The sequence below is a fragment of the Vigna umbellata genome, chromosome 2, assembly GCF_029865625.1.
Source record: "Vigna umbellata cultivar VRB3 chromosome 2, Vumbellata_1.0, whole genome shotgun sequence".
NCBI lineage: Eukaryota > Viridiplantae > Streptophyta > Magnoliopsida > Fabales > Fabaceae > Vigna > Vigna umbellata.
This window is the reverse complement of record NC_142166.1, coordinates 52,575,482-52,592,207: the sequence shown is the minus strand read 5'-3', so window position 1 is coordinate 52,592,207 and position 16,726 is coordinate 52,575,482. Positions and strand designations below refer to the sequence as shown.

The 16,726-nt window shown below is 34.8% G+C and overlaps 3 protein-coding genes across 3 annotated transcripts; 2 read left to right on the top strand and 1 right to left on the bottom strand.

Moving 5' to 3' along the window:
• Positions 1-979: 979 nt before the first annotated feature.
• LOC124837320 (auxin transporter-like protein 5) lies at positions 980-4,132 on the top strand. The gene is made up of 8 exons (XM_088108078.1): positions 980-1,324; positions 1,397-1,582; positions 1,658-1,770; positions 1,852-2,035; positions 2,132-2,229; positions 3,118-3,325; positions 3,413-3,670; positions 3,754-4,132. The coding sequence occupies exons 1-8, from the start codon at positions 1,175-1,177 to the stop codon at positions 3,994-3,996; spliced, it is 1,440 nt and encodes a 479-aa protein (XP_087964204.1). The 5' UTR covers positions 980-1,174; the 3' UTR covers positions 3,997-4,132.
• A 2,829-nt stretch (positions 4,133-6,961) lies between these two features.
• Positions 6,962-7,946, top strand: LOC124837313 (cold shock domain-containing protein 4-like). Its single transcript, XM_047312640.2, has one exon. The coding sequence runs from the start codon at positions 7,035-7,037 to the stop codon at positions 7,623-7,625; it is 591 nt and encodes a 196-aa protein (XP_047168596.1). The 5' UTR covers positions 6,962-7,034; the 3' UTR covers positions 7,626-7,946.
• Positions 7,947-13,393: 5,447 nt separating this feature from the next.
• Positions 13,394-15,910, bottom strand: ARO1 (armadillo repeat only 1). The gene has a single exon (XM_047312638.2). It carries the CDS (start codon positions 15,699-15,701, stop codon positions 13,752-13,754), a length of 1,950 nt encoding a protein of 649 aa, XP_047168594.2. The 5' UTR covers positions 15,702-15,910; the 3' UTR covers positions 13,394-13,751.
• Between the last annotated feature and the right edge of the window lie 816 nt (positions 15,911-16,726).

Genomic DNA, 16,726 nt, shown 5'->3' with positions numbered 1-16,726 from the left:
GAAGAGATTTTTTTTCACCCAATTATGAGAAATAATGTTTGCTAAAAGCTTTTTGATCGCTTTAATTAAAGGTTTGAAAATGCTGAATAAATATATGACAAAACTGCAGTAAAAGGGTGGCTTTTTGCCTTTATCTATTTATTTTGTCTGATTGTATTTGGTATTAGCTACAAGCAGAAAAGAACAAAGAAAATGGGGGACTCCTATTCTTTCGGTAACAAAAGAAAAGAATCTTTATGATAGATGTATGAAATTAAAATAAGTAATAAATTCTATTTTAAGATTAAATAATTGAAGAAACATAAAAAAAATTAAAAACAAGGACGATCGAGTGCATTGAATTTAAAGAAAAAACAATTAACTTGAAAATAGTTTGAAATAAAACTATAAAATGTGCAATTAAATTATAGAATATAAAGTTAAAGGAAATACGACAGAAGAGGAAAACAATAAGGAATGCAAGTTGAAGAAGATTTCAAATGTGAATTGTAAATTAAAATCTTGAAAGGAAATTAATTAATCTCGTATTGATCAAATATGAAACATAATGTTTTTTTTTTCTTAAAAATAAAACCAATTTACCCAAAAACTGATGATGTTTTTTTAATGAGTCAATATGAATTGGTCCACCAATTTGCTTCATCAAGTACGTGCCTTATAGAACAATTATTCTCCATCATCGCATGTACAGTTCTTATTCAGAATAACGTGTTATAATATTTTTAAGGAAAATTGTCTCCTTTTTAAATTTACCTGATTGACAAAAATCATCTTAAAATACACTCCCTAGTTCCAAAAGTTGTTGATGTTTTAGCAATAAAGATTTTACATCAAATGCTACTTATACTATTATTATTTCATGTCTCACTTTAATTATATAAAAGAATAACCAATATTATATTGAGAAGAATAAGTTACAAGATCATTATTCTAAATCTTCAGACTTGCAAAATAAAAAGGGTCTTCACAGTCAGAGAACCTTTGACAGCCTTACAGAAAAAAGCTTTAGTGTGATGCACATATCAGTATATATACAGTTCCTCTGTTAAACTCCTCTCCCATCAAATCCAATCCCAAGCCAGACTTGCCTCCCACAATTCACAGTACTCAAACCCATCTACAGAATACAAACAAGTACCAACCTTAAGTGTGATATCGATAAGGAAGAACAAGAATGGAGAAAGAGGCTGAAACTGTAATAGTTGGGAACTATGAGGAGATGGAAAGTGAAGGGAAGCCTAGGGATGTAAAATCCAAGTTGTTAAGCTTCTTGTGGCATGGTGGTTCTGTTTACGATGCTTGGTTTAGCTGTGCTTCCAACCAGGTTGGTTTCCCAACTTCTCAAAGTATATTATCATAAACAGCTTTGAAAAATAACACAGAATGTTTATGTCAGGTGGCTCAAGTTCTGCTTACGCTGCCTTACTCATTTTCCCAGCTGGGAATGCTTTCTGGCACCCTTTTTCAACTCTTCTACGGTTTGCTGGGTTGCTGGACTGCTTACCTTATTAGCGCACTCTACGTTGAATACAGAACCAGAAAAGAGAGAGAAAAATTTAATTTCAGGAACCATGTCATCCAGGTCCTACTCTTTTCAAATCTGAATTCTCCTTCCCCTTTTCATGTGTCTGTTTAACACAGCATATAAGTCTTTCAGTGGTTTGAAGTTCTTGACGGGCTCCTCGGGAAGCACTGGAGAAACGTTGGCTTGGCCTTCAACTGCACATTTCTTCTTTTTGGATCTGTTATCCAACTCATAGCTTGTGCAAGGTACGTATATATATCAACGCAAAAATCAGTCTATTTGCAATTCATTTGGGCTAGTAACAAGGTTAATTAACTCTTTTGCAGCAACATATATTACATAAATGATAATTTGGATAAGAGAAGTTGGACTTATATCTTTGGAGCGTGCTGTGCCACCACTGTATTTATCCCTTCCTTCCACAACTACAGAATCTGGTCTTTTCTTGGCCTCCTCATGACCACCTACACTGCTTGGTACCTCACTGTTGCTTCTCTCCTCCATGGCCAGGTAATAGTTTCAGATTTCAAAATGCTTTATGAATATCTATATTTGTCAGTGGTTGCTATAATAACATGGAATGTTGATGTTGCTATGATTGTGTAGGTGGAAGGGGTTCAGCATTCGGGTCCGACTAAATTGGTTCTATATTTTACGGGGGCCACAAACATTCTCTACACATTCGGGGGACATGCCGTCACTGTGTAAGACTGATATTTCACCTCAGATACCATTCCTACGAATCGTATCTTTTACGTTTTCACAGCTTTTTCTTTGCTCCTCCTTCGATTTTGGCTTCGTTAGAACGCATACAGTAATGCTGCTGCTAATGATAATACTTGTATAAATTTATTCTACTGAAATCGATATTACTGCCAACTTTTTTATTATAAAAGGGATTGACAACATTGTAATACAATATACATATTATTTTTTCATTAGTTTATTATTTATTAAAAAACCTGTATTAACATTTGTAAAAATAACGAGATCGGGTTCATCGTAGGTGACGTGGCGCTAAAGATCATTTTCTGTATACTCAAACTTGACTTTTCAAACACGAGCTGTCAAATGTAGCCTATGACCATCTTAAGTCCTTTTCCCATGGATATTTTTTTTCTTGAAGATGAGAATCGTAACTTTTCATGTTCGGTTAGAAAATCAAAATTCTGACGCTGACGTTTTTTCCAGATGTTATGTATTACTTTTTTCCAAAAGGGAAAATAATGCTGTTACGCATGCATGCAAAAGAAGGGCCCTTTTTTCTGGGGAATCCTTGAGCTGCTTTTTGGTTGTAGAAAGCCAAGGTTCTTTTCTCTAAATGGATCAGCTTTAATGCTTTTTTTATCATGAGGACAGAAGAATTCCAGCTTTCCTTCTTGTAACTTTCAGAATTGTAGCACAGCTGCCACAGCTGATCAAAATTAAGCCAAAAACTTCCCCTTTTCTTGTTTTTCTATTTTGTCTGTACCTAAAAATGAGCAAACTAACATATTTGCCGCTAATTACCAATGCAAAGTTTAACACATCTCTGATTATTGGTTAACTTTAACTGTACATAACGTGGTTTTCAACTGTGTGAGATGGGACAGGGAGATAATGCATGCGATGTGGAAGCCTCAAAAATTCAAGTCCATATACTTACTGGCTAGTGTGTATGTTCTGACACTGACGCTTCCATCGGCAGCAGCAGTATACTGGGCATTTGGAGATATGCTTCTTGATCACTCCAATGCTTTTTCTCTCCTTCCAAGGTCACCCTTCCGTGACATGGCTGTCATTTTAATGCTCATCCACCAGGCAAGAATCAAGTAACTGAAAGCACTCCATCTAGCTCATAATTCAAAATTAACAATCAATAACCGAGGTTTGTATTTCATGGTGCAGTTCATAACATTTGGGTTTGCATGCACGCCACTGTATCTGGTGTGGGAGAAAGCAATAGGGATACACGAGTGTAGGAGCCTCTGCAAGCGAGCTCTTGCGAGGCTACCAGTGGTGATCCCCATATGGTTTCTTGCCATAGTCTTCCCCTTCTTCGGGCCCATCAACTCCACCGTTGGATCTCTTCTTGTCAGCTTCACCGTTTACATCATTCCCGCCCTCGCTCACATCTTCACCTTCAAATCACCCGCTGCTCGACAGGTACAATGCATTTTCATTGATTTCAATTTAGAACTGGTTCGTTTGATTTGATCTGATGTGGTTGTTGATGAAACGCAATGCAGAATGCGGTGGAGCAACCTCCGAAGTTGGTGGGAAGATGGGCCGGTGCGTACACGATCAACGTATTTGTGGTGGTGTGGGTTGTGGTGGTAGGGTTTGGATTCGGTGGATGGGCAAGTATGGTTAACTTCGTACACCAGATTGACACATTCGGTTTCTTCACCAAATGTTACCAGTGCCCCTCGCCCACCTCCGTCCACCCGCCGCAACTCAACGCAACCGCGCCTTCCCCTCTCCGTCGCTGACTCTTCAATCCTCTTATTATCATCAGTACTCCATTCTCTATATACTTGACTTTGTAAGTGACAAACATTTTGAAAAAACACTCTATAATCCAGCTATCTTTTTCTCCACTTTTATTCTATAATATTTTAACCTGCATTAAATATGAAAACTTGTAAATGTTACTGAAAAAATATTAAGTGTTAATTTTTACATAAATAAGTAAAAGAATATACCTTTATGAGATTACAACTGAATTTTATAAGATACTTATGTTTCGTGATACTAAATTTATATATTTATCAAAACTTAAATATAATCGGTCGAACAAATAAAAAAAAACTTTTATAAACTCTTTTAAAATTTGCTTTACGAATAAACTTTTTTGTTAAATATAATTCTTTTTTCAGATACAATTCAATCCGTTTATTGTGTTACTTTAAACTAGCGAACCTTTTTTTTATAAGAAACTAATAAACCTTCTCTGATTAAACATAAAAATGTTCTTTAAGAATTAAAAATAAAAAAAATAAACTATCAAGTCATTTTTTTATTAAGTGTGACACAAATTCAAACTCTATCTATATTTATAATTATATTGTGCTTATGGATATTATAATTAAATGTATGTATAAGGATATTAACTGCAAAATATATATATATATATATATATATATATATATATATATATATATATATATATATATATATATTTTTAATGTAATATTTGAAATTAAGAATCACAAACTAAGTTACAGTTCATGATAATAATAATAGTAAAAAAAAGTGTTGAACTAGGTTAAATATATAAGAAAAAAGGCTTAGTTTTTTCTACAAACTTTTAACAACTCCAAATAATAATAAAATATTTAATTAAAATTGATCATAGAATGTGAGTATGAATATGACTTATTATGTAACTTATCACAAAAATAGTTTTACACTTATGCTATTTAAAATTTTTAAATTAAGAAGAAACTTAATCTTTAAATTGATTTGAAGTCAAAAACAACAATTAAGAAGGTGAGAGTTCTATGTCTCCTGACAATGGGTAGCACGACATATTAACTAATTGATGTCCATTTAAAACTGAAATTAAACAACATTTGATATATGATATGATAGTGTGTTCACATATGGAAAAAAATGTCATTTTGTGAAAGATGTTAGATGTTATTTTCTTTAAATGTTATTTATATTTACAATTTACCTAAATATTAAAAAATCAGAAAAAAAAACCTGCACAACTAATTCCTTTTCGTACTTGATATATCAAAACTAAAAATTTCAATGAATGCAACTATATTAACACTAAAATTATTAAGAGAAAAATAAAACTTCTCTCATCCTGATTTTTTTAATTTTTAAACGACATCATATATGAGAGGATTGACATTAATTAGATCTTTGATGTCAGAAGTCCACGTTAATTAATTAACGACATATGTAAGATAGGCCAATAATGCACAGAAATGGTGAAATAGACCTATATAAGATAGACTTAAATTTAAAATTATATATTTATAAAAAATATGTTGAATTTTAATTTTATGTGGGAGACTAAATATATTATCATACAAGTCTTGTATGCACGGTCCATGTTCAGGCATCTATTAAAAAGTATGTGTTCTTTTACCTCTTTAAAGATAACATTTTTATAAATCAATGTTCATTTAGTTAATGTTGCTAGCAAAATTATTTTATTGCTAGGTTAGAACTTAACTTTTCGTAGTTAAAAATGAAAATTTTATTGCATTAGAAATACCAATGATAGAAAACTTTAATTATTATTAATTATAAAATATCATCTTATTTTAAAACAAAAAGTATATAAATATTCTTAGAAATCTTTACTTCAAAAATCTAGTTGATTATTAATATTCACGGATTTCGTTACAAACAGATTTTTTTTTTGCCAAATGTTTCCTTAATAACTTACATAAGTTTTCAGTTGATATATATAATATCTTATATCTTCTAATTTTTATTATTTTAGATAACCAGAACTGGAAAATTTTAAAATGTATTCAAATTCAAATAAACTTAAAAAATACAAATGGTATTTGTAGGATTTAAATGAATAATCATAAAGTAAATGAAAAAAAATGTAAAATTTGTGAGTGATTAACGAATTAATGAAATTTAACTTTATTTATTAGTTTAATAAGTTGATGAAATATGGTGGGTGGATTGAGAAACATTAAAGTTTAGATAGAAAAAACATTTTGTTTGTTGTAACCCAGTTCAAGGTCCAAATAGTAAAATCTTCCGTTTTAGATTTAAAAAAAAATAAATCACAAGTCTTTTTTAGTATTAATTGTTTTTTAAATCTCCGATAAACAAATCTTAACTTTTTTTTAATAACAATTGTTTTAGATGTAAATAAACTTCAAAAATCTTAAAAAGTAAATTTTGAAATAAAATTATGATAAAAAGATCTTATTCTTAAAATTTGCAATTGAACCCTCAACAAAGCCTTCAACCCTGTTTATAATTTGAAGTAATCCGTGTGTGACACGTTTAAGTCATAATAAAAATTAATAACTTAATGATATTGAAAATAATTTGTCTAAAGATAACTATGAAATAAAATCATACATAGGAATTAATAGATATTTAAAAAAATAGTAAAATGATGGAAAATAAATGAAAACTTAAATATAGTAATTGTGATTTGGTATTGAGTAAAAGAGTGAAAGACAAAAAGGGTGAAAGTATGAAAAGTAAATTTTGTTTTACATTTGATTAAATGATGTTGTCTTGTTAGAAACACATATGGATTAGCATTGCAATAAATAAAAGAGAGTTAAAATTAAGAGACGTGGATTGCCCGAGTCCGATTGGAGAAAGTGAATCTGAGCCGTTGGTTGAATTTAAAAAAATTGAGAAAAGAAAGAAATTGGAAGAAGAAGAAAGCGGAGGCGTTGGATGATGGAGTGCGTGAAAGTTAAGTGTAGGTCAAAATTGTGACGTATAAAAGGCAGAAGGTGCAGAGCAGTTTGAGCCGTAGAGCAGACAGTGACAGAGAGAGAGATCAGATCCGAAGGAGAGAGAGAGAGAGATGAGCGAGAGTGAGAAGCAGAGGGTAACGGGAAAGGTCAAGTGGTTCAATGATCAGAAGGGATTTGGCTTCATAACCACCGATGACGGCGGCGAGGATCTCTTCGTCCACCAGTCCTCCATCCGATCCGACGGTTTTCGCAGCCTCGCCCTAGGAGAGTCCGTCGAGTTCCTCATCGACTCCGATTCCGAAGGCCGCACCAAGGCCGTCGACGTCACCGGCCCTGACGAATCGCCCGTGCAGGGCACCCGCGGTGGTGGAGGAGGGGGAAGAGGTGGATACGGCGGCGGCGGTGGTGGTGGAAGAGGTGGCTATGGCGGCGGAGGACGCGGAGGACGAGGTGGATATGGAGGCGGTGGCGGATATGGAGGAGGTGGCTATGGCGGAGGCGGTGGGTATGGTGGAGGTGGTGGTGGTGGAGGGGGTTGCTATAAGTGTGGGGAGACAGGTCACATGGCGAGGGACTGCAGCCAAGGTGGAGGCGGCGGTGGAAGGTACGGCGGAGGTGGTGGCGGCGGTGGCGGTGGAAGCTGCTACAACTGTGGGGAGTCTGGGCATTTTGCGAGGGACTGCACTTCGAATGCGCGTTGATTTGTGGGGCCTTGCTTTTGTGTTTTGTGGTTCTTTTGCTTTCTTTTTTTCGTTTTCCTACTCTGAAGATTATGCTTTAGAAATAGGATTAGCTAGGGTGTGGCTTCTCTGCGTTTTTATTTTTATTTTTTACATTAAAAGCCATTAGTTGCTGGGTTTATTATTGCTTTGTTTTTGGGTTAGGGAAAGGAGGGTTTGTTTTGGTGAGGTTCTGAAATCATCGGCTAAATACTCTGTTTCCTCTGTTTAATGCGCATCTTGAACGTAATATCCTCTGCTTTACCTTAATGTTCAAAACCTTAAATACCTGTTCTGCATTTATCATGCTCCTGTCTTCCCATTGTTTTTATGTCTACTGTTTTCTTACTGAATTATTTGTCCGGAAAATCTTTATAAAGTGCACATCAGGGAGATACATGGATTCGGCCATGCTCCAATGCCAAACACTGCTATTAGAACTTTCATTGATGGATTGCTGCATTAACTCTAAAAACATCTGACTTTTGCATTTATTTTTGCACTTAAATGAGAATGGGGATGATCAAAATTCTATATCCTCCTTCATGTGTATGGTTATTTCTTTAGTGGCTATGGATTTTATGAATATCTTCATACATATTAAGTAGGCTTACTGGGATTTTTCCGTCCATTAAATTGAGGGAAACTATGTAAATAATTTCCAATCTCCTTTTAAACTTTGCTTATGAATTTGAAAGGAAAGTTGTTTGTATTAAATGGATATATTCAATGAAATTAGTCCTTCCAAAGTTTTCTATTTTTTAATATATAAGAATCAATTTTTTAGTTGTGCATATTGGTTTTTGTGGTCTTGGTGTCTGGATGGGAGTGATAAATGTTAATTTGATTTGTTTGTATTTTTTCTAAGCCATTATAATGTCTGGCATGACCTGAGACCTTTAAAAGGACAATTCCACAAATAGAGGTGTGCCATTAAAAGGAGAAAAAAGCCATAGCTGGTAGGTACCTTCTGGAATCGATTCTTGAAAGAAAAAGCAGGAGTACATGAGTGTATAAAATAAAAAAATGAGAGTAATATATTAAAATTCGAATAAAGATATCTCCTGACTTTATATATTCTTTCTCTTTTGTTAATGCGAATCTATATCTCACCTCGAAACGAGAAAATTGAATAATATAAAAATACATATTAATTTATTTTTTTAAAATCTTTGGATAAGTAATTATTTTAAAATTTCACCCGGTTGTGCATGGCACCTTTTAATCAACTTCTAAAGTAACCAGTGACTTTTTTTTTGTATGTTTTCTTTTAGGATCTATTTGTGACGTCTACAAGCAACAGATGCAAATGATGTAATTGACGAATCTAAACATTATCCATATTTTGGTGTGCTGTGTATCTTTTATTTCCCCTTTATGATTTAGGAACACATCACACTGACATGTTTCGTGAACATATCTAGATTGTTTACTAAGACTTGGTTCAGAACTGAAGATGGATTTGAATTAGTAGAAATTGGAAAGTGGATTTGTTTGGATTGATGAAAGCAGATTTAAAAATGAAGAGAAATGAAGAAAAACTATATATTTTAATTAATAAAACTATAAGATTAATCAGTTTAAAATAATTTAAAATAAAATGTAAGTTATTTTTTAAAATAAAAAATGTTAAATACTCAAATTTGTAAATCTCAAAAATACAGCATAAACCATATCTAGAATATTCACATTTTAACAATATTACATTTCAGTTATGAGATTAAGAAGTACAATTATAGCCGAACGACCTTATCAAAATATCATAGGATTTAAACTTTACAGATCTACAATCTAAACCGAACGGTTTCCAAAATCGCCTATACCGAACGGTTCTACAAAATAGAAGCAACAATACTAACTGAACAGTTCTAAGGTTCGGCCTTCACTTCCACTTCTACCAGAGGTTCTTCGAGCAACTCTTCTCCTTCTACTCACATCCACAGGATCATTGCAACAGGACAATACGACTGAACGGACAAAACAGACCAGACAGAAAAAGTACAGGGTAAGCTTATGTAATTTAATTAATTCTATAAAACATGTATTTCAGATAAATTTGATATACAATCAAATAATTAATCATGCAATCATCAGATCATACACTTCCAACCAAAATCATACGTCAAAGCATGCAATGACCGACCACAATCATTTGATTTACTCTGACTGTTCGGACTGTATGAATTCTGTGTAGTTACGACGTTTTTGCACCCGGGTGATGTAATAACTGAGATATCCTCAACAGCTGCCACCCGAGGTTAGTCTGTTCCGCCCAAATTCACCTTATGGTCTAGGACCTCCTGCCATTCCCACACGAGTTACCCTTCTCTACGTGAGAACGAGTAATCACGGAATATCAGGATAAACGCCAGCTAAGCTTTGTCTACATTTATACTTTACCATTCCAATACCGTTCATGAGATATTCTTCCTTGGAATTCTCTTTAACATCCATACCATTCCATTCATATCACATTTCCATTATCATCATACTTTAACATTAACACATTCAAACTGAATTAAGAAAGACATAACCCATTTCCAAAACAATATCGAATGAACGACCACCTTTAAAACTAATCTAACAGCACACTTAGTGTAAGACCGAACGATCTTCCACTTGTACACAAAACAGGACCGAACGGTCCATGCGAGATAAGGCTCATAATCAACCGAACACTCTTGATAATATTTGGACGTTTACTTGTAACTCAACAGTTACTACAGAACAGTAATTAACGCGACAGAAAACCTAAGAAGGTAACAAATACTAAAGAATACCTATGATTTTAGACTTAACAAAAATTATAATAACTTTTGGTGGAACCTGAGAATTTAAACCGAATCCTACAAACTTTCGCCAAACATTATTAACTTGGACCGAACGCTTTGAAGTTTAGTCGAACACTCTTAATACCTAATGTAATCATATTAAGGAATATTATAAGACTGAACACCACCGAAACCGAGCACTTGGTTTATAACCGAGCACTACTGAGACCGAATACTGTTTGACACAGAATATCAGAAGAACATGTCATCCCATAAAGAGACCGAGAACTAATACAATACCGAGTATTATTCTCAAACCTCGTACTGTAGAGACCGAACACTCTAGCTAATTATATATATATATATATATATATATATATATATATATATATATATATATATATATATATATATATAACCGACCATGGAAACAACCTAACATTTATTCTCATACTGAAAACGACTATCATCATGATTTACTTAACTCATTTGAATATTCTAACTAAGTGGACATAGAAAACTAAACATACTAAGTATTTTAGTATAACAACCTACCAACAGGAGACCGAATGGTCATTAACTTAAGACCGAACACACCAAAGGAAAACCGAACGGTCACGAATGACTCTCGGTTACAGCTTACATAATTCTGCAGATTATTACATAATCACTCTCAGACTATATTCCTACTCATTTCATGGCTTTCATCAATTATCAATACTTCCAAACACATATGCAATATTTCAACATCAACCAAATCATCAATCATAACATCATTCCAACGATAAACAATCATCAAACAGGAAACTTAATTAAATTACAAGTTTCCCTTACCTCTAAACGTGACCTGACGCTCACAGGTGTAGAATACCGGTTCACCACTACAATTTCTTCTATCCTTAGAATTTGTTGATTACAAAACTAGACCAAAATAAAGGACCAAAACACTATCAGAATCACATATAGAAAAGTGATCAATCCATGCAACCAAAACTTGGTTTGCATGTGCCAGAAAACCACACGGCTGAGGAAGGAATGAACTTACCAACTTAAACCCAAAACTCGATCGGTGCAAAGCATAGCTCTTGGCACCAGGAATACTCAAGCGTGGTCTGAATGATGATCGAAAGAAGAAAAGAGTAAGATTTCTTAGAGAGAAGTAGGAAGTTTGTAGAGAGAAGGAGGAGAGAATGAAAACTCAGAAGGTTAAAGATGAATGGTGCATTCAGAAAAGTGGCGTGAAATTTGAAAACTTAAGTTTTACTCCTACCATCAAAACTGATCGGCCACTCAACTGCTCACACCTGTCTTTTACTTTCTGATTTTTAGATACCCCTTCACTGACACATGTAATCCACTAAGCTGGGGTTTTTAGGATTCTGACAAAATTAATTTAAAATAAAATATGATTTATGGAAATTAAGTTAAAATAAATTACAAATGATTAGTTTAAATAAAAATATATTTTTTAATTGATGAAATAATTTTAATAAATATAAAAATTAAAACAAATGTGATCGATTAATTTTAACGAAATGGTGAACCGATTTTGTGAAGCTTAAATTTATTTAATGAATATAAAAATATTTATAAATTCTACTTACTGATATTTTTATTAATTAAAATAAATTTTTATACATCTATATCTAGTTTAAATGTATTTATTAAATAAATGAATGAATAATACAGTAATTTTATTTTTTATATTCGTTTATTGTAACAAAAACATTAAATTAGATTTAGATATATAAAAAATTATTTTAATTAATAAAATACATGTAAATATGATTTATACATATTATTATATTTATTAAATAAATTTAAGTTTCATTTAGAAAAATAGAAAACATTTGGAACTATTAAATTATTAATCCACATTTTTATAAGATTAAATTTGATTTTTATAAATAATGTCTAATAACAATATTAGCGTTTATTTTAAAATAATTTAGGAAATATCATACATTTATCGATAAATTCAACATTAACCAGTTTTACAATAGAAAACAATACTTGTGATTAAGAAAAATATCACAGAAAAACAATTACAAAAAGTTGTCCAATGATACAAACAAACATATAAGATTTTTAAAGAAAATTATGGAAAAGAAGGATGAGTATAAGATTGATTTCCGAGAGCAATAGTAATTTGAGATAGCAAAATGAGAAATTACGTTCATTTAACACACTTAAATAATAATATTTTAATTATAATTATATTGTTTTTTAATTTAAAATCATAATATATATTATTATATTATTAAAAGTAGTGTCAAATAAATGCCTTTTTTTCTAATCCGTGTCAAACTAATTAGGTAGCTACAAAAAATTAAGAACAGTGCTGCTTTAACACAACAAAATGATAAATTGCGTTGATTTGATAATATTAAATAATTATATTTTGATTATAATTATATATTTTTTAATTTAAAATCATAATATATTATTATATTATTAAAAGTAGTATCAAATGAAAATGTTTCTTGTGAAACTTTCCAAGAAGTAAACGCCAAAGTTTGTTTCCAGGGAAGTACTCCTAGCTAGCTTCTAACTCTTTGTGTGACCTTTATCAGAGCCGCCATATGGCTTCTCTGAAATTCTGATAAAAAAAAGTTTGAGCCTTCAACATCTGATTTTCTGATATGCAGCTTATCATACTCAACATCTCCATCTAAACAAACATATGCACATGAGTTTTAGGGACTTCTCTTCCTCTTTCATCACTCGACATTAGTAATTTTTATTTTAGTCTCTAATTGTTTTCTATATATATAAGTTTTCAAATCACTTTAAGTTTTATAAACCATGTATCTGGAAGCAAGGGTTTCTCTGAAAACAGGACGTCCAAGAGTACACATTACACACAGTTTACCCGAGCTACGGTAGTAATGATAACACAAATTAGATTAGATATTTCAAAATTCTGATTATAGAAAAAAATCTACACGACACAATATGAACTTTTCAATAAAAGAAATCTTCCTTCTTTTAGTTTATGAAGAAATCTGAAAATCTGTCCTCCCTCCTTAATCCATCCTTCACGGTCCTGAATAAACAGCGAAAGGGATGTAAATGCAGGAGTGTGATGAATTATAAAGTTGACAGAAAGAAAAAATTGTTGAGAAGTTGTTTTTGAAAAAGAACACAGAAGAAGCTTTTCTATAGAGATATATTCTAATATTGGATACAAAAAGACGATGTGCCTAGATTAATTTGAGGGGCAAGCAGCCTGGAATATATACATAAACTCATGCAATCCGTAAAAGTAAAAGAAGACGGAATGGAGTTACAGATTTCATGGTTGAGCAGGTAGGTAGGTATATATATGTTTGATAGTTCAACGGAATCCTCTTCCTCTTGATTGATAGAGTTCGAGTCTACTCTTGGCTTCTGGTAGCAGTTGAATGATGCTGTGTTCCTCCACGAGATGTGCCTGCTTGGTGCACCACTCCAGAACTATGAGAACCTCTTCTTGCGCCAGCGTCTCGCTCTTGGGGACGTGGAGCGCTATGTAACAAAGGAGAGTGACGGAAGGAATCTGAACCATTTGCTCCCCAAAGTAAACCAGTTGAATCAAGTGCTTGGCGCCCCCAGCCTCTATGATGGCGTTGCAGTGGTTCTCGTGGAGGTAGTTTTCTGTGCATGCAAATTTGTTCAGCGCAATTGCCGCTTCCGTGCTAACATGAGCTTCTCTTTCGTCAAGGAGCCTCACCAATGGCCCAACCAGTCTTGTTTCCGTGGCTCTGAAAGTTCTTGCCAAATTACCAACGGATCTTATGCAAGGTATGAGCAGGTCATCTTGTTCGTTTTCTATCACTCTAAGAAGCTGATCCAGAACAGCCTTTGCAGCAGGGGCGGTGGGTTTGAATGCAGAGCGTCTCAGCTCTGCATGTTGCTCCGACACGGCCGTTATTTCCATCAACGCCATCGCAGAATAAGATTGCACGTCTTCGGGACCCTTTTCCAGCAAAACCGCGAAACACAGAAGAGCCCTTGACTCTGTTATGCTCCTACACACACTCAAGTTACCCCTCGCCAGTTGCCATAAGGCTCTGGCTGCCATCGCCTTCATCTCTGCCTTTGTGATGGGGTCTTCGTATTCCCTCCCCTTGATACTCGTCCCAGCAATTGACACGTGCGGTGTCCCACCGTGATGTTTTTTCGCGTTTGTAGCGCCGCTGCTGTGCGGTGTCCCAGCCGTGGCTGTGGCAGTGGCAGTGGCAGTGGCATTATTTTTTTGGGCAATGCCCTTCATTGCCATGGTGTTCGAAACCACGTTGTGCATCTGAGTAGATGTATTCGTCCCCGTTGGACGAAGGTCAACGTTCTTATCATCTTCGTATTCATGCGCGTTCGGTGTATTACTCTCCAAAACTAAGGTGTGAATGGACCTGGTCTTGTTGGCAATAGCGTACTTGCTATGCTCTTGAATGGTCTCGAAGGCGAGATGGCTAACGAGCAAGCGTATGGCATTGTTCTGGGAAAAATGATCCTGGCATTTGGGGTGATTGGCAGCGAGTTCAGAAATAGCCCAGGCCACCACCGCTTGAACCTTCATGTGACCATCTTTGAGGATTTTGGCAAACACGGAACAAACACCGGCGTTCACAATGTGTTCCACACTTTCAGGGTCTTTCCCGAGAAGCCCAATGGCTCTGGCAGCGTTCTCCTGTCCTTCCAAGTGTCCTTCCTTCAGAAGTTTCAACAGCGGAGCCACGCCGCCCTCTTCGATGATCAGTTTCCCGTAACGGTCATTGTCGCGAGCGAGCGAAACCAATGAAGCGGCGGCGTCGGAGCGATCTTCCAAGGAGGCACCGGACAAGAGAATGGCAACCTGTTCCCAGATGAGGCAGAGGATGGGTTCGTTGGCGGCGATGGGGGGAAGCCCGAGGTACTCGTCGTCACGCTCGTCGGCGGAGGCAGAGACGCGGAGGAGCCACTGGACATCGCCGACGGAATTCTCTAGCTGCATGGAGGTCTTGCGGAAGGCTGTGGCGGGGATGATGGTGAAGAGTCTTTTGATGACACCGTTGGCGCGGCATTTGGTGACGAGTACGAGGGCCTTGTCCAGGACTTGTTCGGTGTCGTCGATGATGCGCCGCGTGGGACGCTCGTACAGGTCGCTGCTGTTCCTCGCGGCCTGGCGGAGGAGCCCTGCGAGCTTCTCCGTTTTGGATTTGAGCTCGAGACATTCCTGCCGGAAATTCTGGGCCTCCTCCGCCATCTTCGATACCTGGTCCGCCATTTGTATCGGGCTCGCCAGGATCTCCTTGACGATGCTCGACATGGTTGCAGCGGACCCTCACGCGCTCGCTAGCGACCAAACAACGTTTCGGATTGATCAATAAATTTATATGTCTGTACAAGATTCCTGTCTCAGAGATTGTGGTATTGTTTGGCTGATGTTTGTGTCATGGAGGGTTGGCGGTGGCGGTGACGGTGGCGCCGCCGGGGTAAGTGACTGAGGGGGGGAAATTATGGAAATGGTTGGACGGGTTTTTCTCCGAGGCTGTGTTAAAAATTGCAATAACAGGTCTGGATACATATAGTTATAGCAAATGGTTGGTCCAAACCTTTCATGTACTGGGGAGGGCAACTCCTCTTCTTCCCACACCTTATAGATCAACGATTGTACTCCACGCTCTCATCCTACGCCTTCTTCCTTTCCTAAATCATACGTCATGTAGGGAAACTAATGCCACGCGCCACGGAGGATACTCCTATTATCTCTTTAACGAACGTGTGTACGGCTTACACGCTGCGACTTAGAGAGAGAAAGCGCCTTTGAAATTAATTAAATTAAATTAATTAATTACAAACTCTTACACTAATCACAAATAACTAATGTGGAAGAATCTTCTGAGAAGAAAACGTATTAGACCATATCTCAATTTTGTATTACAAACATTAACTATTGTATATTGTAAAAAGTAAAATAGATAAAACAAAAATATAGACAAATCAAAAATAGTTATTCTCTTTATATATAATTATAGATAGCAGATGTCTGTGTTTTCATTTTTCTATACATTAATAAAAACTAATAAAATTATAGTTATTGTTATTATTATAATTATAAAATTAAATCTATAATTATATATAAAAAAGATAAATATTTTAGTGTTTTATTTTATTTTTCAAATTTTATCATCCTAATTACTACATTAAAATTTAATAATTATTTATAACAAAAAACTATTTTTCATTTTTCACATTTCAATAACTACTTTTTTAATTCAGATAATTACTCGTTGTAAAAAAAAAACTTATCTAGACTTTTACTCTTTTAATACCTATCTTTTCAAATTTAAA

Coding starts and splice junctions, on each gene's coding strand:
- LOC124837320 (XM_088108078.1), top strand. CDS start 1,175: ATGGAGAAAGAGGCTGAAACTGTAATAGTTGGGAACTATGAGGAGATG. Junction 1,771..1,851: donor CAACTCATAGCTTGTGCAAG/GTACGTATATAT, acceptor ACTCTTTTGCAG/CAACATATATTACATAAATG. Junction 3,326..3,412: donor TTTTAATGCTCATCCACCAG/GCAAGAATCAAG, acceptor TTCATGGTGCAG/TTCATAACATTTGGGTTTGC.
- LOC124837313 (XM_047312640.2), top strand. CDS start 7,035: ATGAGCGAGAGTGAGAAGCAGAGGGTAACGGGAAAGGTCAAGTGGTTC.
- ARO1 (XM_047312638.2), bottom strand. CDS start 15,701: ATGTCGAGCATCGTCAAGGAGATCCTGGCGAGCCCGATACAAATGGCG.